The sequence below is a fragment of the Electrona antarctica genome (genome assembly GCF_951216825.1).
Source record: "Electrona antarctica genome assembly, chromosome: 3".
Classification (NCBI taxonomy): Eukaryota; Metazoa; Chordata; class Actinopteri; order Myctophiformes; family Myctophidae; genus Electrona; species Electrona antarctica.
In genome coordinates this window covers 31051534-31068990 of record NC_136808.1, presented here as the reverse complement: position 1 = coordinate 31068990, position 17457 = coordinate 31051534, and the positions used below count along the sequence as shown (strand labels likewise).

At 40.8% G+C, this 17457-nt stretch overlaps 1 protein-coding gene across 2 annotated transcripts; it reads right to left on the bottom strand.

The window, feature by feature from the left end:
* Nucleotides 1–52: 52 nt before the first annotated feature.
* On the bottom strand, nucleotides 53–16088 carry snx1b (sorting nexin 1b). Of its 2 annotated transcripts, none has more exons than XM_079496870.1 (15): nucleotides 15967–16088; nucleotides 14697–14829; nucleotides 14436–14554; nucleotides 13793–13859; nucleotides 13554–13597; nucleotides 13223–13364; nucleotides 13035–13113; nucleotides 12446–12521; nucleotides 12002–12115; nucleotides 10341–10434; nucleotides 8454–8659; nucleotides 6930–7073; nucleotides 6463–6543; nucleotides 6292–6363; nucleotides 53–1344 (listed from the first exon to the last, which is right to left on the bottom strand). In XM_079496870.1, the coding sequence occupies exons 1-15, from the start codon at nucleotides 16069–16071 to the stop codon at nucleotides 1294–1296; spliced, it is 1527 nt and encodes a 508-aa protein (XP_079352996.1). In that variant the 5' UTR covers nucleotides 16072–16088; the 3' UTR covers nucleotides 53–1293. The 2 variants fall into 2 exon arrangements, with proteins under 2 accessions (XP_079352996.1, XP_079352997.1); XM_079496871.1 differs by having other exon boundaries at nucleotides 15976–16088.
* Nucleotides 16089–17457: the final 1369 nt, after the last annotated feature.

The window sequence follows — 17457 nt, the reverse complement described above, 5'->3', positions numbered from 1 at the left end:
TCTGAATAAATAAAGTCATCATAAATCATAGTCATGATAGAAAGAATCAAAGTTTAACCAATAATATTTATTCTTTACATATACCAGTAGAGCAAATTCAGGAAGTCGCCGCAACAGACAGTGGTTACAAAAATAAAGCACATTCTTATGGAAATATATGACAAGACAGAAAACTAGATACAAATGTTGGACAAAAAATATGGGCATTTATCAATTGCGTGTCAAAATGCAATTGTACTTACTATAAACCATTTACTCAAAATAATGTGCTGGTAACATTTGACAATGATGGTAGGCTACATTATTTAATTCAAGTACTGTTTAGGTCAGTAAACAATGTCACAAATGGTTCAAAATCAGTTCTGTTGGGCTTCATCACTATTTAGTGATTGATCAATGTATGGCCTGCAGCCCATACTATACTGGTGGGGAAAGAGATTCCATTCAGATTAACGGTATTTCAGACAAATTTACATCAATATATTGGTAATTCAATTTCAACATCAATGTGCGCTCACTGTAATCTTCACCTCCTTATCATTTCATGCAGCTATGGCAGGCTTATAAATATGCACTAGTAAACTGTAGTAGTAAACTAACAATGAAAATTAAGCTCTGCCATCAATATTATGCTGCCTCTCCCAACTGTACAATGCATTGTAGTGCACCAAAACATTTGACAATAATATTATCACAACTTGTTAGAAACTGGAATGACTTACATCGATTCATCTTCAACTGTAAAACATATTACTACCTCAGGGCAGTAACTCATGTTAACACTTAAATATACTGATCTGAGAATAAACAGATTTATCTCAAAGAGATAGTGGCTTTTACAAACACTAGCCACAATCTCAGCTGACTTAATACTTTGTGGTACTCAAACTTTTTCATTTCAAGGAAACTCAGTGGTTCTCAAACATTTTGTCAAAGTCATGTCAAAGACACCCAAATTAATTTGAAATATTTCAAAAATATCACTCCACTCATTTTGCTAAGCCCCCTGGAACCCTTTAAAGGGACCCCTGGAGGTCCGCGGAACCCCACTTGGAGAACCATTGCATTATATCGTAATGTAGACAAGGTAAACAAAGAGGTATGCACATGAAATGTGTTCAAGTACAGCAGCACATACATATATCAAAAAGCCGGAAAAGTACTACAATAAAAAATACAAATTTAGTGGATGAATGAAGGTTTCATCTGTGTGGCAATTGTCCTCTCAATTCCTGGCCAGGATGTACAAAAAGGCAGTTGAAGGTCTTTACTAGTATAAAGTCTCAATCTTTGTTAAGCTATTGCCTTTGCTTCTGGCAGGAACGCCTCCCAAAACTTTACAATCTGTAACAAAGTTAGATTTAGAGAAGTAAGTTAATGAAGCCTCATATGCACAAAGAAAGAAGAAAGACAAGATGGCGGCAGTGGCAGTGAGTGGTTTGGCAGGCTCCACTCATCTGCAAACGTTTTTCAACAACACTGCCCTTAATTCCATCTGCCACTATATTGTGTCATTATTAGGGCTTTTTAGCAAGTTACCATATGACTCTAATTTGAAATGGTGCGGTAAAAGCAAAAGGAAACATAATCATCTCTATGCTGGTCTGATCGTCGTCTGCAGCCTATTTCTGTGTGGTGCCTGTTGATGTGGGACTGTGGCTAAAGAGCAACATTGTTTGGAACACACCTGCGATTCACTTGGCATTCAGTCGGATGGTAACGTGTTCTACAGAGGACTCAAACTATGGTTGAAATCAAATCAACTGTGTTCACATGTATAGCCTCTGACTGGTTATTAGAGTGAGTATGTTTACTTTTGTACTAGAGATTATGTAATGGATATTGTAAATATTATTAGAATGAATCATTTTTTGTATTTGATTGGGTGTTTTTTAAACTAGTGTCCCTGTATTTTGTGAAGTGGTGAAAGTGGTGAAAATTAGCACATGTGCTAACACACTGTAAATGATGCATCTACTATTTGTACAACTGTGCAATGAGCAACGTGATTGTTATGTCCATATCAAATAAATAAACATAAATATAAAGAAAACTGTTAGCGGGGCAGATAGCGGAAATAATCGTTCACTTGCGGATACAAGCACCAAAATTGGCACACATACTCCTTAGGGGTTGCTCTTTTGAGAAAACCACTGTGCCAAAAAAATATTCAAGATGGCGGCCATTTTTCAAGATGGCTGCCATTGAATATACAGTAATGTTGCATTTCGCAATAAAATCCCATAGACTTGTCCTATTTGAATGATCTTGGTGTCAAATCATACATTTTTCACTATGTAGAATCCAAATCTGGACCCATGGACTTACTCACTAGTTTCCTTGTACCATATAACAGTCCCGGAATCCTAATATTCTGCTAAATTAGAGGTTTGTGTTATGTCTGACTCGGGTAAAATGGAAGGTAGTCTATATCTTAGTATTGTTAGAGGTTATGTGTGTGTGTGTGTGTGTGTGTGTGTGTGTGTGTAAGTGTGTGTGTGGGGGGGGGGGGGGGGGGGGGTGGGTACCGCTCGCACCGTTCAGTATCAGCTGAGTAATTTGTTTGGTGTAGCTAAATAAACCGTTGCCCAGGTGGAGCCTGCAGAACCATTGCGGCTCAAGAAACCACCACTCCTGAATGAAGTGTCTGGTGCTGGGACTCTGGTGCAACGCACAGGTCCTGGCGGTACTCCTGGTGAGAGCAGGAGTGGACCTGGTGAGACATAGGAGCCCGGACAGGAGTCAACCCACAGAGCCTAGTCCCTCCACATGCCAGAATTATGTGCCTCCCAGTCCCGGCAGAGTAGTTCCAACGGATTGTGTGGCCCTGGTCTTTCCCTAGTGGGTCTGATCGTGGGTAGCTACTGAGACGTAAGTTGGGACTTGATCACCCCGGCTGGGTCACCCGAGTGAGGGGTATGATGTTCGTGAGACCCGAAACCCTGATGACCTTGGGATACATCACTGAGGATATGTCCCGGGTGCATCCAAGTATTTTTGTTCTTTATGACTCCCAAATGTTGTCTAATAAGCCCTGCATCTTTTAGCTAGTGTAGATTACATGTAGTTTACCATGTATGATGTTCAGTTAGACAACCGCGCCTGAATTGACAGGGTATGCCAGCAGGGGAGAGCCGAGCCAATGGTAAGGGGGCTATACATGACTTATTCATGGACTTACCAACATGGTGTACAGATCACACTGGACTTAAATGATACTGGATGAACGATCAGGCTAGGTGTAGATTTTATTGTCGAACCTAGTTGTATCCCATACCTTATTGTGCATGATGGCGGTAAAAGGATAACCCCTCTGCCTTGATTCACTGAATACAGATAATGATCATATTGTGATACCTTGATTACCATTCACCAAGATGTCTAATATAGACCCAGGACCGCCTAAATTCAAGACTGACTGGAGCAAGTGTTGTCTTTGCAAAGACAAGAATAGTATGAGCTCTCATCACCACATGCAAGACAATCACAACAACAACTAATATTCCCCTGGTGGTGGCATTGAATAAACTCTGAGGAGGAACAAGGCGCAATATCATGAAGGTTGTCGCATTATGTTCAACAACACGAAACTGGAGAGAGTGAGAACCACAAAATGAAAAGCAGAGAGTGGAGTAGAACCAGCATTCAAAGCAGAGAGTGGAGTAGAACCAGCATTCAAAGCAGAGAGTGGAGTAGAACCAGCATTCAAAGCAGAGAGTGGAGTAGAACCAGCATTCAACGCCAACCATGTTTCAGATGTGACAAAGATGCTGCATACTCTGAACTCACAGGGTATGCGTCGTCATAGAAAGCTATGACGATGAATCTCAATAAGAGTTATAATGAATGTGCCCAAACTTTAAATGACGGAAAAACTTCTTGCAAGACTCAGTGGTGGAGATGTTATTGCACAGGAGCTCCATGTTGCATGCTTGGCAGACCTTTACAATAGAGAGGTTGTACCTCACAACCACAAAGAGACTGGAAAAGGAACATTCAACCGAAGAGGATGCCCAGTTGCCCACCTACAGGAAATCTCAGAGCTAGTCACATATCTAGTGGAGACCACCAGATCTGGTGAGGGTCCTTCAGTCCTTCGACTTGCAGACATATAGTTCACCTGTACGTGCTATTCCAGTGCCTGGAACAGTTGGGTGTTGATGGACCAGCTGTCAACTCCACATGACTGAATGAAAAACTGCTGTAAGAAATACCTGCTTTGGAGGGACTTGTGGTCCAGCATATATGTCGTTGCAAGATGTTAGCTGCTTTGCTAAGGACAATAGCTTCACTATAAGAGTCAGAGGCTTCTGACAAGCCAAAGCCTACATCTTTCTGGAAAGCCAAATGAACATCCCTTCCCTGCTTGTGAGCCTCCAACTCAGGTATTTCTGACAGCAGTTTCTCCTTCAGTCTTGTGGAGTTGACAGCAGATGCATCAACACCCAGCTGCATTCCACTGGCTGAGCGCACTCTGCTTTTCGTTTTGTGATTCTCACTCTCCAGTTTCATAATGCGACAACTTTTGTGATATTGCGCCTTGTTCCTCCTCAGATTTTCTTCAATGCCACCACGATCATCAAGTCTGTCTGGATCCATTTTATTAATATGCATCTCATTAATTGTGTGAAAGAGGGGAATATTAGTTGCAATCATAGTGTAGCCATCATGTTGTGATTGTCTTGCATGTGGTGACGAGAGCTCTTTACTATTCTTGTCTTTGCAAAGACAACACTTGCTCCAGTCAGTCTTGAATTTAGGCGGTCCTGGGTCTATATTAGACATCTTGGTGAATGGTAATCAAGGTGGTATCACACACAGTATGATCATTATCTGTATTCAGTGAATCAAGGCAGAGGGGTTATCCTTTTACCGCCATCATGCACAAAAAGGTATGGGATATGACTAGGTTCGACAATAAAATATATGATCTACACCTAGCCTGATCGTTCATCCAGTATCATTTAAGTCCAGTGTGATCTGTACACCATGTTGGTAAGTCCATGAATAAGTCATGTATAGCCCTTACCATTGGCTCGGCTCTCCCCTGCTGGCATACCCTGTCAATTCAGGCGCGGCTGTCTAACTGATCATACATGGTAAACTACATGTAATCTACACTAGCTAAAAGATGCAGGGCTTATTAGACCCCCCCCCCCCCCCCCCACACACACACACACACACACACACACACACACACACACACACACACACACACACACACACACACACACACACACACACACACACACACACACACACACACACACACACACACACACACACACACATACTAAACATCTAATTATACTAAGATATAAACTGCCATCCATTTTACCGGAGTCAGACATAACACAAACCTCTAATTTAGCAGAATATTAGGGTTCCGGGACTGATATATGGTACAAGGAAGCCAGTGAGTAAGTCCATGGGTCCAAATTTGGAATCTACATAGTGAGAAATGTATGATTTGACACCAAGATCATTCAAATAGGACAAGTCTATGGGATCTTATTGCGAAATGCAATATTACTGTATATTCAATGGCAGCCATCTTGACAAATGGCCGCCATCTTGAAATTTCTTTTGGCACAGTGGTTTTCTCAAAAGAGCAACCCCTAAGGAGTATGTGTGCCAATTTTGGTGCTTGTATCCGCAAGTGAACGATGCTCCTGTAATTTGCATGTTATCTGCCCTGCTATGTCTGCATATGACAAATTAGATTGCTTGATTAAATAAGAAATACTTGTTTGTGCACCATAAAATACATTTTTGCATCTGCACTGATGACGATGGTGATGTTTTGGAAATATTGACTAATTTAATTATTCAATTAAGTTAAAATGTAAACATATTGGAAATCTAAAAAAACAAAAACAAAGTGTGTATGATGTCTGAATGAATAACTAACATTTAAAGTATATAAACTATATATCATTTTAAATATTAAACATGTGAAGCGGTCTACAAGCTTACAATTTGTCGCGATGTTATGCACTGTGAACTTGTAGATCTGCCATTTTCAAAATATTTTATTTTTGAAAACTTGTGAAAGGGGACATTTGGTACTTTAAGTACATTGGCATGCCAATACCTTTGTACAATCCTCTACATTTCAGAATCACCTTATTACTAGTTCTAAAATCCTATCATTTTAGAACTGTTCCATACTATATTTTGTTGTTGTCATGTGGTAGAATTAACTTTTTCAGGTTGGAATAAGCTCTGAAGCCTGACTCACACAGTCTCACAGGCCCTGTATTACAATATCAGATCACAGAAACATATTACCCGTTGCTGGGACTGTAGCATTGATTCCAAATATCTCACTATCTGGCCCTTGAAGTCCTTGGCTTTTTCACTCTGAAAGGTAAACAAGGTTGTTGTTGTGTTCTTCACCAATGTAAAACCCATACAAGTTTGTATAAGTGCCATTTTCAATGTCAAAGTCCATATACGTACCTCAAACCTAAGTACTTCCTTGCGTACAGTCACGCCAATCCTGTCAAAATCCCTCTCGTACTGAGTCACTCTTGCTTCCCACTGAGGACATCGAAGACAAGAAGAGGGAGAAGTATTGAAATGGTCCCAGTCCCAAACCAGAGAAAATTACACCCCCACCTCCATTCATAGCCAATAGTTAATGTTTATTTAAAACCAAACTAGTCTTTCAAGGGCTATGGTTGCCTGGCTCCAGCCCTGAATTTCTAGCTATGCCCATTAAAAAAAATGTTCTGGCGATTCAAAATTCAGACTGAGTGTCAGGCTAGGGTTATTGTGGATCAATTAGATCAATAAGGGAGAAATAATCTGAAACAGAATATTATACAGAGTATAACTGCGGTTACTGCCTACATTTAATACATCTGCAGAACCTTTAATGATCCAGTTGAGGTCTTCAACCTCAGTGAAGTGTTACAGTAGCCTACCTCAGTGATCTCGTCTTTGGCTTGGTGCAGTTTGTCTGGCTTGTTGGCCCAGAGCAGCTTGGCCTCCACTTCCCTCTTCTTCTGGAGTGTGCCTTGAGCCTCCTGCCAGCGCTGCCATGCCCGCGTGCGTTGATCAAAACAACCCTATGGACACACGTGTCATACTCATAACACATCATAGCATGCATGCTAATACACTGTAAAAAATGCATCTACAAAGTTGTGATGTGTGAAAAGATTTTGATGTCCAGTGATGCAAATAGCCTGCACCCTGCATCCTTAGACTAACTAAATTGAGAAATGACGCAATCATGTCACCCTCTGAGGGTCCTGGGATGCAATACTGTACTCAGTACTGTACTCTAAAGTCATTGAAGTAGGACTCATAAAATGTCTCTGGGACCCATCTAAAAGACCACCCCTGGGTCCCGAGAGCCATTACATTGAAAACCTATTTACATCACTGGATGTCCGACCATGACAAATAAATAAACATAACAGAATAAACACAGCTGTGGCTAATACAATTAATAATGGCTACAGTTGATTTAGAAAGTAAGTACATGATATATGCTGGTGGCTCTAATTATACTGTATGTGAGAGTACCAGGACCTTGAAACGAACCCTGAAAGCAACAGGAAGCCAATGCAAGGAGGCCAGGACTGGAGTAATTTAAATGTATTGTGATCCATCCACATGTGTTTACACTTGCTTGCACGCACGCACGCACACAGTTTCCGAGTCTGGTCATCTATCCGTTTCATAATCCTTTAATTTATTATTCTGACCCATCCACATGCGTTTACATGCACACGCACACGCGTAAAAGAAAAATAATTGTGCTCCAGTGCCATGTGGTGCCAGTTAGACCAATATGTTACCCTGAGATTCTTTGCAAAGTATGGCATGATGAAACCTGAGGCCATGACCTTCAGGCAATCGAATTTCCTCTAGAGAGATTCTGGAGTCGCTGATGACATTTTCAACAACATTTTTCATGGAATAATGGTGCCGAGTGACATAGGTCTGAAAATAAAATCTGTGTATTCTCCTTAATTGCGCCCTCTACAGATCTTGTCAATAGACAAACCCCATTCACCAGATTTTTCCTTCCTGTGCGTCCACTAAGGGAAAGTAGGCTTTCGACACCACAAAACCGTCTATGTGTGAGTTTAGTGAGTAGCGAAATCGTTATTTTCATTTTTGCAGAATGCATTTCATGCATGCGCAGGAAGTCGAGAGTAACATAGCCATAAGGAGAAGTCCTTAAGGCTATGGACCAGAGCTAGGCCCACTTTTTTTTAAAGATATTTTTGGGGCTTTTCTGCCTTTATTGATAGGATACAGTGGAGAGAGACAGGAAACAGGGAGAGTGAGACTGGGAATGGCATGCAGCAAAGGTCGTCGGGATCAGGACTTGAAACCGCGACATGCTGTCAGGCATGCGCCTATATGTGGTATGCGCCTGGACCACTAGGCCAATCGATTGTGTTCCACCTTGGATCAAGTGTGAGCGAGCATACCCTGACTGCAGTCATCAAGCGGATGTAGTCAGCCAACAGCTCAGCAAGGATAAAGAAGTCATTGGCTGCCTGATCCTGGTGCAGCTGTTCCATCTTGTCCTCCACCTCTGCCAGCTGAGACAGGGCCCGTGATAAAGCACTGTTGTCCTCCGAGTTTCCCAACATGGCCATGCTTTTGGCAAATACTGCTGTGTTCCCACATAGATCTAGAGTGAATGAGGGCACAAAATACACGTATGTTATTGCCAAAGACTGTGGGCTAGGGGCTGAAACATTATCGATGCCTTATGCCCCATAGGGTCCGAAGAGCAAGTAAAGCTCAGCACTGACCATTTGCTTTTGTTTTGCCATCATTTAAATGTTTTGTTCTTATCCTCCATTCCTTTTGTTTTTTTTTATTACTCCCGACAATACAGTATATACTGTAATGCATGTATGCAGTAAGACAATATATACTGTAATGCATGTATGCAGTAAGATAAGTCATAGAATTAAAGGACGGATACTATATGCAGTAAATAGATTATCGCACAGGAATTAAACTACAAATACACAGGCAATCATTTGTTTATCATAGCCTTATTTTCCCATGAAGAATCAGAAAATACTAAATAGCATTTCATTTGGCCATGTTTGACATATTGCACTGTAGCTCTCTCGGCTAAGTCCTGCCCGATGCGGGAGCTAACTATTTCCGTAGACAACGCCCTGGTAACGTCTGTCCCAACAGCCAGGAACCTTGGTGTTGTCCTGGACAGTCAGCTCTCGTTCAAAACTCACATCACAGCTGTCACTCGATCCTGTAGGTTCACACTCTATAACATACGACGAATTAGACCGTTCCTCACCCAGGAATCATCCCAGCTCCTAATCCAGACAACAGTCCTGTCAAAACTTGACTATTGTAACTCTCTCCTTACTGGCCTACCGGCATGTGCACTGAAGCCTCTCCAACTGATCCAAAATGCCGCAGCTCGCTTGGTCTTCAACCAGCCAAAATTCTCACATGTCTCCCCCCTGCTCCGCTCCCTGCACTGGCTCCCGGTCGCTGCCCGCACAGAATACAAAACTCTGATGTTGGCATTTAAAGCAACCAAAGGTATGGCTCCCCCATATCTTGCCAGCATGATTGAACCCTACAAACCCTCCCGCGCACTCAGATCAGCCAACGCAGGGAAGCTGGAAGTACCCTCACTAAAAACGCCGGGACAACGCTCCACACGTCCCAAACTCTTCTCCCTTCTGGCCCCAAAACTGTGGAATGCACTTCCCGTTGCAATCAGAACTGCAGCATCACTCCCGATCTTCCGCCGTAGTCTGAAAACCCACCTTTTCAGACTCCATCATGGCCCATAGCACTTACCCTACCCCCCTTAGACAGCACTTCTTAGACTTATATAGCATTTGAAACAGACTTATAGCATGTCATGTAGACAGCACAATAAGTGCATTGTATGTAGTCATAGCACTTCATAGTATATATGTACAGCATAGTATAGCATATATGTATAGTTTATATGTATAGTGTCATTATAGAGATATGTTCTAGTTATAGTTTATATGTATAGTGTCATTATATAGATATGTTCTAGTCACGTTCTTAGCTTACGCATGTTTCGCGATAAATGCATTTTACATATGTGATGTATTCCCATGCTTTTTGTTCTTGCTTAATGTAAGTCGCTCTGGATTAAGAGCGTCTGCTAAATGCCTAAATTGTAAATTGTCGGTTACAGTTCTGTGCACATTGGCACTTTTGCGGTCAGCTATCCGTTTGTATTTAGCCATCAGCCTGCCCAAAGGATTATGAACTATCTCTCTCTCTGTCCTTTTATCACTCTCAGGGCAAATAAAGACTTGGTACAGTATGTGATACGTGGAACTCACCTTTCCTGTGATTGACCAGGGAATCTACCATGCCATGGAGCTTCCTCAGTTGCTGTTCCTCATTCTCCACCTCCTGGAGCCTGTCCTCAAACCACTGGGACACAATAAGGGGATGTTCAAGGTGGTTTAATAGTGCATTTATATAATATAACTTTTTTGTTATAAAAAAAAAAGTCACTGTTCATAGAACTGTCATTTGTAGTGAACACATCTCACATAAACAACTGGGTAACAAAGGACCAATATCACAATTTCATATCAAACAAACAAGTAGTCAATTATCAATTTGATGGCTCGTTCTGAAACCTTTACCCGATGGGAAATTTTGTTTTAACTTTATGAGTTCTATACTGAGAGCAGAGCATTAATAACTTGTACACACATTAATTTTCCAAGGGAGTACTTCAGAGGGTATTAAAGACAAAAGAAAATATCTTCTTCAATATCCAATACTTGGAAGCAAATGTCTAAGGACAACTTCACCCATTTTCAACCCATCTTCATATAATTGGTCCTCATTATAATACGGGTACCATTTTTGCCTAATAACTCTGTCTCAGAGGTGGTCTGTGGACAGTTCAGAAACCTTACTAAAATGGTTCTTGCATTAATACAAATAAAAATGTAAATTTAATATATTAGGCGTGTTTCTGAAGTGTCTACAACCCAATGAGACACAGACTGAGTATATAGAAGCATTAGCATGAGCATTAGTGAGGACAAATTAAATTATATGAAAATGAGTTGAAAATGGGTTCCAGGTAGCCCCCAGCTAAATGATAGAGAGCTGGTAACCAAATGGACCCTTATAGATCTTTAACTATTGAGAGTGCTGTAAAATGAAACCAAATGGACCCATCTATATATAAAGGGTCCATTTGATTACCAACTCTCATTTAGCTGGGGACTACCTGGAACCCCCTCAAGGACCACTGGTGGTCCCTGGACCACTGGTTGAAAACCACTATAATAAAACCACTATAATAATTGCCTATAATAGGCAATCTTAGAATCCATCGGCAAATATGGTAGGAACATGTGCAATGTGCCCAATTTAATGGGAATCAGCCATTTTAAATCGGTAACAACCTTTTAGGGCACATATAAAGTACTCTAGTATATGCCATTTAAAGACATATCATAAATGCATTTTTTTAAATAAATGGATTACTTTAAAAAAACATTATTCATTATTCTTATTCTGAAGCTCTTATATTCGTCAGCTCACAACCCGGAAGTAAACCAGAAGTGTTATATTCGCTGGCTCGATGGAACTCTTGGTGGGCACTCGCCTGTGCACTCCCACCGCTGGCCTAAGGGCTCGATGATCGCTGTTCCAGCCGGTTCCAGCAGCAGTGGTGTTGACCATGGGGCATGTCAAGTTGTGTTTTGTTAAGTTGTTACTTTGAGCTTCTTTCTTTTGGGAAGATGGGAGCTTTGCTGTCTTTCGTTAAATAGTTTATGGGAGAGATGCCCTGTCTTCACACGAGATGTAAAGATACAGGCTATCACCAAGCCAACGACATGAATATACATACTGTACGTTTGTAGCTGCTACATGAGCTACTTCATTTATGTTAATTACCTTATTTCAATGGTCACAGTGCATTACAGCAAACTGAATACATATTAATGTAATTTTAAAACATAAACCCCCTTACAGTGTCAGACTCATTAATTTTGATAGTCATCTTGTTGACAGCATCCGATGCCTTGTTGATCATCTTCATGAAGCCTGCGCCACTCAGTGCTTGGGTGTTCACTGCTCTGGGTAGCTGAAAAACACACACACACACACACACACACACACACACACACACACACACACACACACACACACACACACACACACACACACACACACACACACACACACACACACACACACACACACACACACACACACACACACACACACACACACACACACACACACACACACACACACACACACACACACACACACACACACACACACACAGCTTGTGTGTTTTAATCCATTATTAACAGAACATGCTTTCAGTTTGCTTTGAGCCTGTTGACATGGGTTTGTTTATACAAATCCCATAACTACAGTATGGGCATTTATGAATAGTGGGCAATACCTCATCCCTCTCCAAGAACTCACGGACATCAGGGTCTTGCAGGAGTGATGGATGTGACACCACTCTCTGAAGATACCTGTAAATCATAGCAACATGTGTATAACCATCATTTCCATTCATAGCAACACGGTCTATCAATCCACAGGGATAACTGTGATGCTTTTGGAGGCCATACCACTGTCACCGGTCCCCAAGGTATCTACACTATAGTATATATGTTTAGAGTTAGGGCAGAGGGAGAGCATTACCTGATTTACTTCATTACCATTAACAGTATTTTTATGGTCTAACTCAAAATGATGTAATCGCAAAACTACAACTATTGATTAGTTGTAGCCCTAAAGCTTTAAGTTTAACAACTTAAACCCTCTAGACTACGTAAACTGGACCTGATTTGACCCTGTACATTGACCGCTTTTTCTCTCTTTGCCAAAAATAGCCGATCTGCAAGCTCACAACGCATCACATTGCGATGATTTGAGGTGTGTAGATCATTTATTTTGGGCTAATGTCCCCCCGGAATATGGATGCTGTGGTTTAAGTGGATAATTTGGACCCGACATTAAGCACATAAGAGCAGCACCCTAACCTCTCCAGAGCCGCTCTTCTTCTCTCCACAAACTCCACTGATGAAGAGTCGTCCTTTCCAACTTTCACTTTGGTCATTCCTGTTTGAACCAAGTTAAATACAACAGTGAACAAACTAAAACTCAACAAATGAACAATCTTTTGTTTGGTGAAAACTGAATAACATAACAGGAGGACAATACAACCCACCCATAACACTCTTCTCGGGCGGTGGTGGAATGACACAGCCATTCAGCGAATGCTTGACTGACAGCTTCTCGTACAAGCCCAGGAAGTCACTGAAACGCCTCCTTACTGAAAAGGTCTTATTCCTGAACATTGGCAAAGACGTCTGGTCGAGCAATGGGCCAGAAAGAAATAGTGTTGAGTGTTAAACGTTTTAATATTCTAAAGGCAATGAATTATGTAAATCACAGGGAAATATTTGAAATAGACATCCTAATAAAATAAGTTTAGTGGTTTTGCAGTTAAATACTGTGACAGGGAATGTAGATAGATATATTGGAATTTCCATGCATACCCGAGTGGATACTTTGTATGCCAAGAATGCATTCATGCCATCCCCTGCATGGAAAGATTACATTGGCAAGTGACCAAGATGAGTAAAGAAATATTCAGCTAATTTGCTGGATGCTTGCAATAATACCAACAAAAACATTTTACAGTTACGTGCATTATGACAGAAATTCAATTTAGTTTTAACAGTGAATGAAGGCATACAATGAATAACCTTCCTCGAGTATAGAAAATAATACTGACCAACTTTCTCTGGGTTGGTGACAGCAATATCCAAGTCAAAACTATCCTTGGCCTCCGACTCCTCCAACTGCAAAAGAACATAAATATATATCAATCAATCCATCTTTATTTATATAGCACATTTCATACAACGAGTGCAGTTCAAAGTGCTTTACAGTAAGAGCAAAAATAAAACAAGAGCAAAACACAACAAGAGAGCATCAACTACATAGTAATAATAACAAAACAAAAATGAGCGACTAAAACAGGAAAGGGACATGCAATGATCTAGTTAAAAGCAATGCTAAAAAGGTGTGTTTTAAGATTTCGTTTAAAAATGTCCACAGATTCAGAGAACCGTAGATCCCTTGGCAGGCTGTTCCACAGCACAGGGGCATAGTAGCTAAAGGCGGCTTCTCCATATTTATTTGTGTTTGGGGTCTCTGGGATCTCTAGGAGACCAGCACTAGAGGATCTAAGCCAGGGGTCTGCCGGGCACATATTTAGGTAGCATTTCAGAAAAATAGACCGGTGCATTATATGGCAATACGCAAATTACAAATAAAACCTTCTCGATGGAAATAAAATAAGTATGTTGCAGATGGATATGGAATCAGTTTTGTTCAGTAGTGTATAATGTACTACAGTGTGCTGTGCCCTGTACCTGCTCGAGGGACTTAGGCTGCACTGCTGCTGTGCTGGTAGTTAGCAAAGAGGCAGGTCTAGGTGCAGTGGAGGATGCACTGATGGGTTCCTCTGTGGTCAGCTGCTCCACAGGTGCTTCTAAGTTACAAAAAAAAAGTGTCATTTCTTCAACCTCAGGCTTAGACAGGATAATAATATGCTGATAAGAATTCAATTACGAAAAGAAAAAGCATATCAAGGGCAATGTGCTGTGAGATGAAATGGAGGGGAGTTTCAATACCTCCAAACAGATCGTCGTCACAGTGAAGCCCATTGGAGCTGAGGTTTGGTGCTGTGCTGCCGACTTCCTCTTCACCGAACAGATCTGGACGCTCCTCACTTGAAGCATCTGGCTGGATAGCCACATGGTTGGTCTATTTGTTAGAGGAAAATAACAAAGGTCGTAATGCTCTATTAGCGAGTTATCAGACCAGGAATCGTGCCTCATAACCAGAATCTACATAAAACGTAGAACCTCTAATAGGCCTACTTGTATTTGACATAGGGATATTGTGCAACATCAAATCTAGTGTTCATTTATCAAGTGTACAAATGTAGAAAAATCAATTTGCACATCTTTTGAGCATGTACCTAAATGATTTTAAAAGGTGAAGTAAAATTTTTTTTTTCAAAATAAGTGAAATAGCTCTATATTCTGATAGTACTCGTTTTTAGTGTAGACTCCTTTATAGTGTCTTTCCAGCTCTTTAGTAAACAGAAAATACAGTTTCAGTTCATTATACCGCTTTTATTCAATCAGGAGAAAACACAAAGAATACAGGATAAACAAATTAAATGACACAAATAAATTCAGACAAAATTGGAACTGGAACACTATACATTTTAAGCTGATAAATGGCACTCTCTCTGATTGGATTTAACTGAAATGTATACGGAATACAGTTTACTTTAACAAATAATGAATAAATAAATTGTCACTAGAATGGCCGATACACCTTTAGAATTAAATTAACAGGACATTACAAGCATATCCATTTCAGGCTTCTTGAATATATATTCAAATAATTCAAGAAGCCTTCAGCTGAAATGGATATGCTATATAGATAAGAGGATGGTGTAGGTGCAATGGGTGGGATCAACTATAGTTATCAGTCAAGGGCTAACGGAACATTAGCAGAAGTTCAAGTTCCACATACCGCCCAATTGGATATAGTAGCCTACTTGTGAAAGCATTGCGAGGGAAGGGGGGAATTTTATGCTTTAATTGTGATGTAAAAGTGGCGACAAAATTAGCGCACCGTTATGACACTAAAGCTTATTTTGTTATGTTACGAAAGTAAAAACAAACATTTGATTTAAGAGCCATTTCAGTCTGCCTCTTGTGATGTGAATTCCGGGGTCAGTCGAATTGGGTCAGTTAACAAGTTCATGTCAACAGTCAACTTCCTCGCTCATCACCAGCATGACGTTACAATACTTCCAGTCCACACCTTAGAGTATATATACTCTAAGGTCCACACACACACTATATGAATGAGTTGGATACATACACTGCCAACAAAGGCATCCGCTCCCTCGTCACTATCTCCATCTCCTGCTTCTTGATCCTCTGTTGCAGGGAAAGGAGGGGGGTTACGATCTGAGCTGGCCGCCATCTTTCTTGTTGTGAGGAATGGACGGAAGTGGTAGTAGTGAGAGCAAACCAGAGCAAACTGAGTACTTCTTCTTTGTAGTGTTATGGCGGTTGGCATCCGTATAGTTGCATTACCGCCCCCTCTGTTTATCTCAGTGCTAACAATCCATCACACAAACGTTTTTTTTTCTCGTTTTTTTGAGTGGTGCAACCACTCGTATTAGACAGCTATGTGTGTCCCTGGGTCTGTCCCTGGCTGCGTGGCTGGGTCTGTCTGAGCACGAAAATAGCGTTATAGCGTTTGTTCACCACCAAGTGTCACTGTTGCACAGCCTAACACACACACGCCAGTCTTCTTCTTCTTCTTCTTCGTGGGGTTTTATGGCGGTTGGCATCCAAATAGTTGCATTAACACCAGGGATGAGGGCTTGTACAGTAGGCCTACACACAGGTGACACAGCACAAGTACAGTACATCAGACAGGTCTTTTTTTACAAGTCTAAAACCGTTCCTCTGCCCCGTAGCATCTCTGCAGCACAAATTATCTTTTTAAAAGTAATCTCATCAACTTCCACCACCTATGCCACTAAAATGTGGAACGCCCCACCAACAGAAATTAAGAAATGTGACTCTTGGCGTAGACAGTCTAGACTCCTTCAAAACCGCTCTCAAAGAGCACCTACGGACAGCTGCAATTTGAAACTGGCCCCTGTAAAAAAGAAAAGTCAAAGCCAAAGTCAAAAGGGAAAAACATGTAGGCCTACTACAGTATGGGGGGAAAATCCCCTAAAATTCATCCCCCCCCCCCCCCCCCATTTTTTACTTTAACTGTATATGATTTCCTTTTTTTCATAGAAGTGTATTTATTGTACGTCTTTAAATGTTCTGATGAATTGAAAATAAAATACCCTGATGTAAACAAGTCTTAGTGCTTTTTCTCGTTTTATCCTCGTAGCGGTTATTGTATTGACCTGTGTTTTTGTTTGAACTGTAGGCTACTGGCTAGTGGCTACCCATTCTATAAACTGAACAACAACAAACTGAATAAAAATGTCAATTTCAAAAACCTCAACTCCTCCACTAATATCTATCTCTATCCCTTTGGTAGTAGCAACCTAGTCTTTTGAATAAATTACACACCATTTAGTTTGTCTTTTAGTAATTTTAAATTGTCTAGTCTTAATAGTGACAAAGACTATAAACTACAGGTAGCAACTACAGCTCATGTCATCACAGTAAGCTGAATTATAAAAAGTGTGAATGGAGTTTCTAGGTGAAAGTGCTTTTTTGACGTGCCAATATCTGCCATTGAGCCCAATTGTGAATTTCTAAAATTTGAAAGCACTATATTTCTAAAACTATGAAACATTTCAAAGATTTCTTTTCAGGCAAACATGTCCACCGTAAG

What these genes read in the sequence shown, in the direction of transcription:
- snx1b (XM_079496870.1), bottom strand. Translation starts at nt 16,071, where the DNA reads ATGGCGGCCAGCTCAGATCGTAACCCCCCTCCTTTCCCTGCAACAGAG. An exon ending in TGACGACGATCTGTTTGGAG is followed by an intron (nt 14,555 to 14,696) that starts GTATTGAAACTC and finishes TTTGTAACTTAG; the next exon opens with AAGCACCTGTGGAGCAGCTG. An exon ending in AAATTAATGAGTCTGACACT is followed by an intron (nt 10,435 to 12,001) that starts GTAAGGGGGTTT and finishes ATTGTGTCCCAG; the next exon opens with TGGTTTGAGGACAGGCTCCA.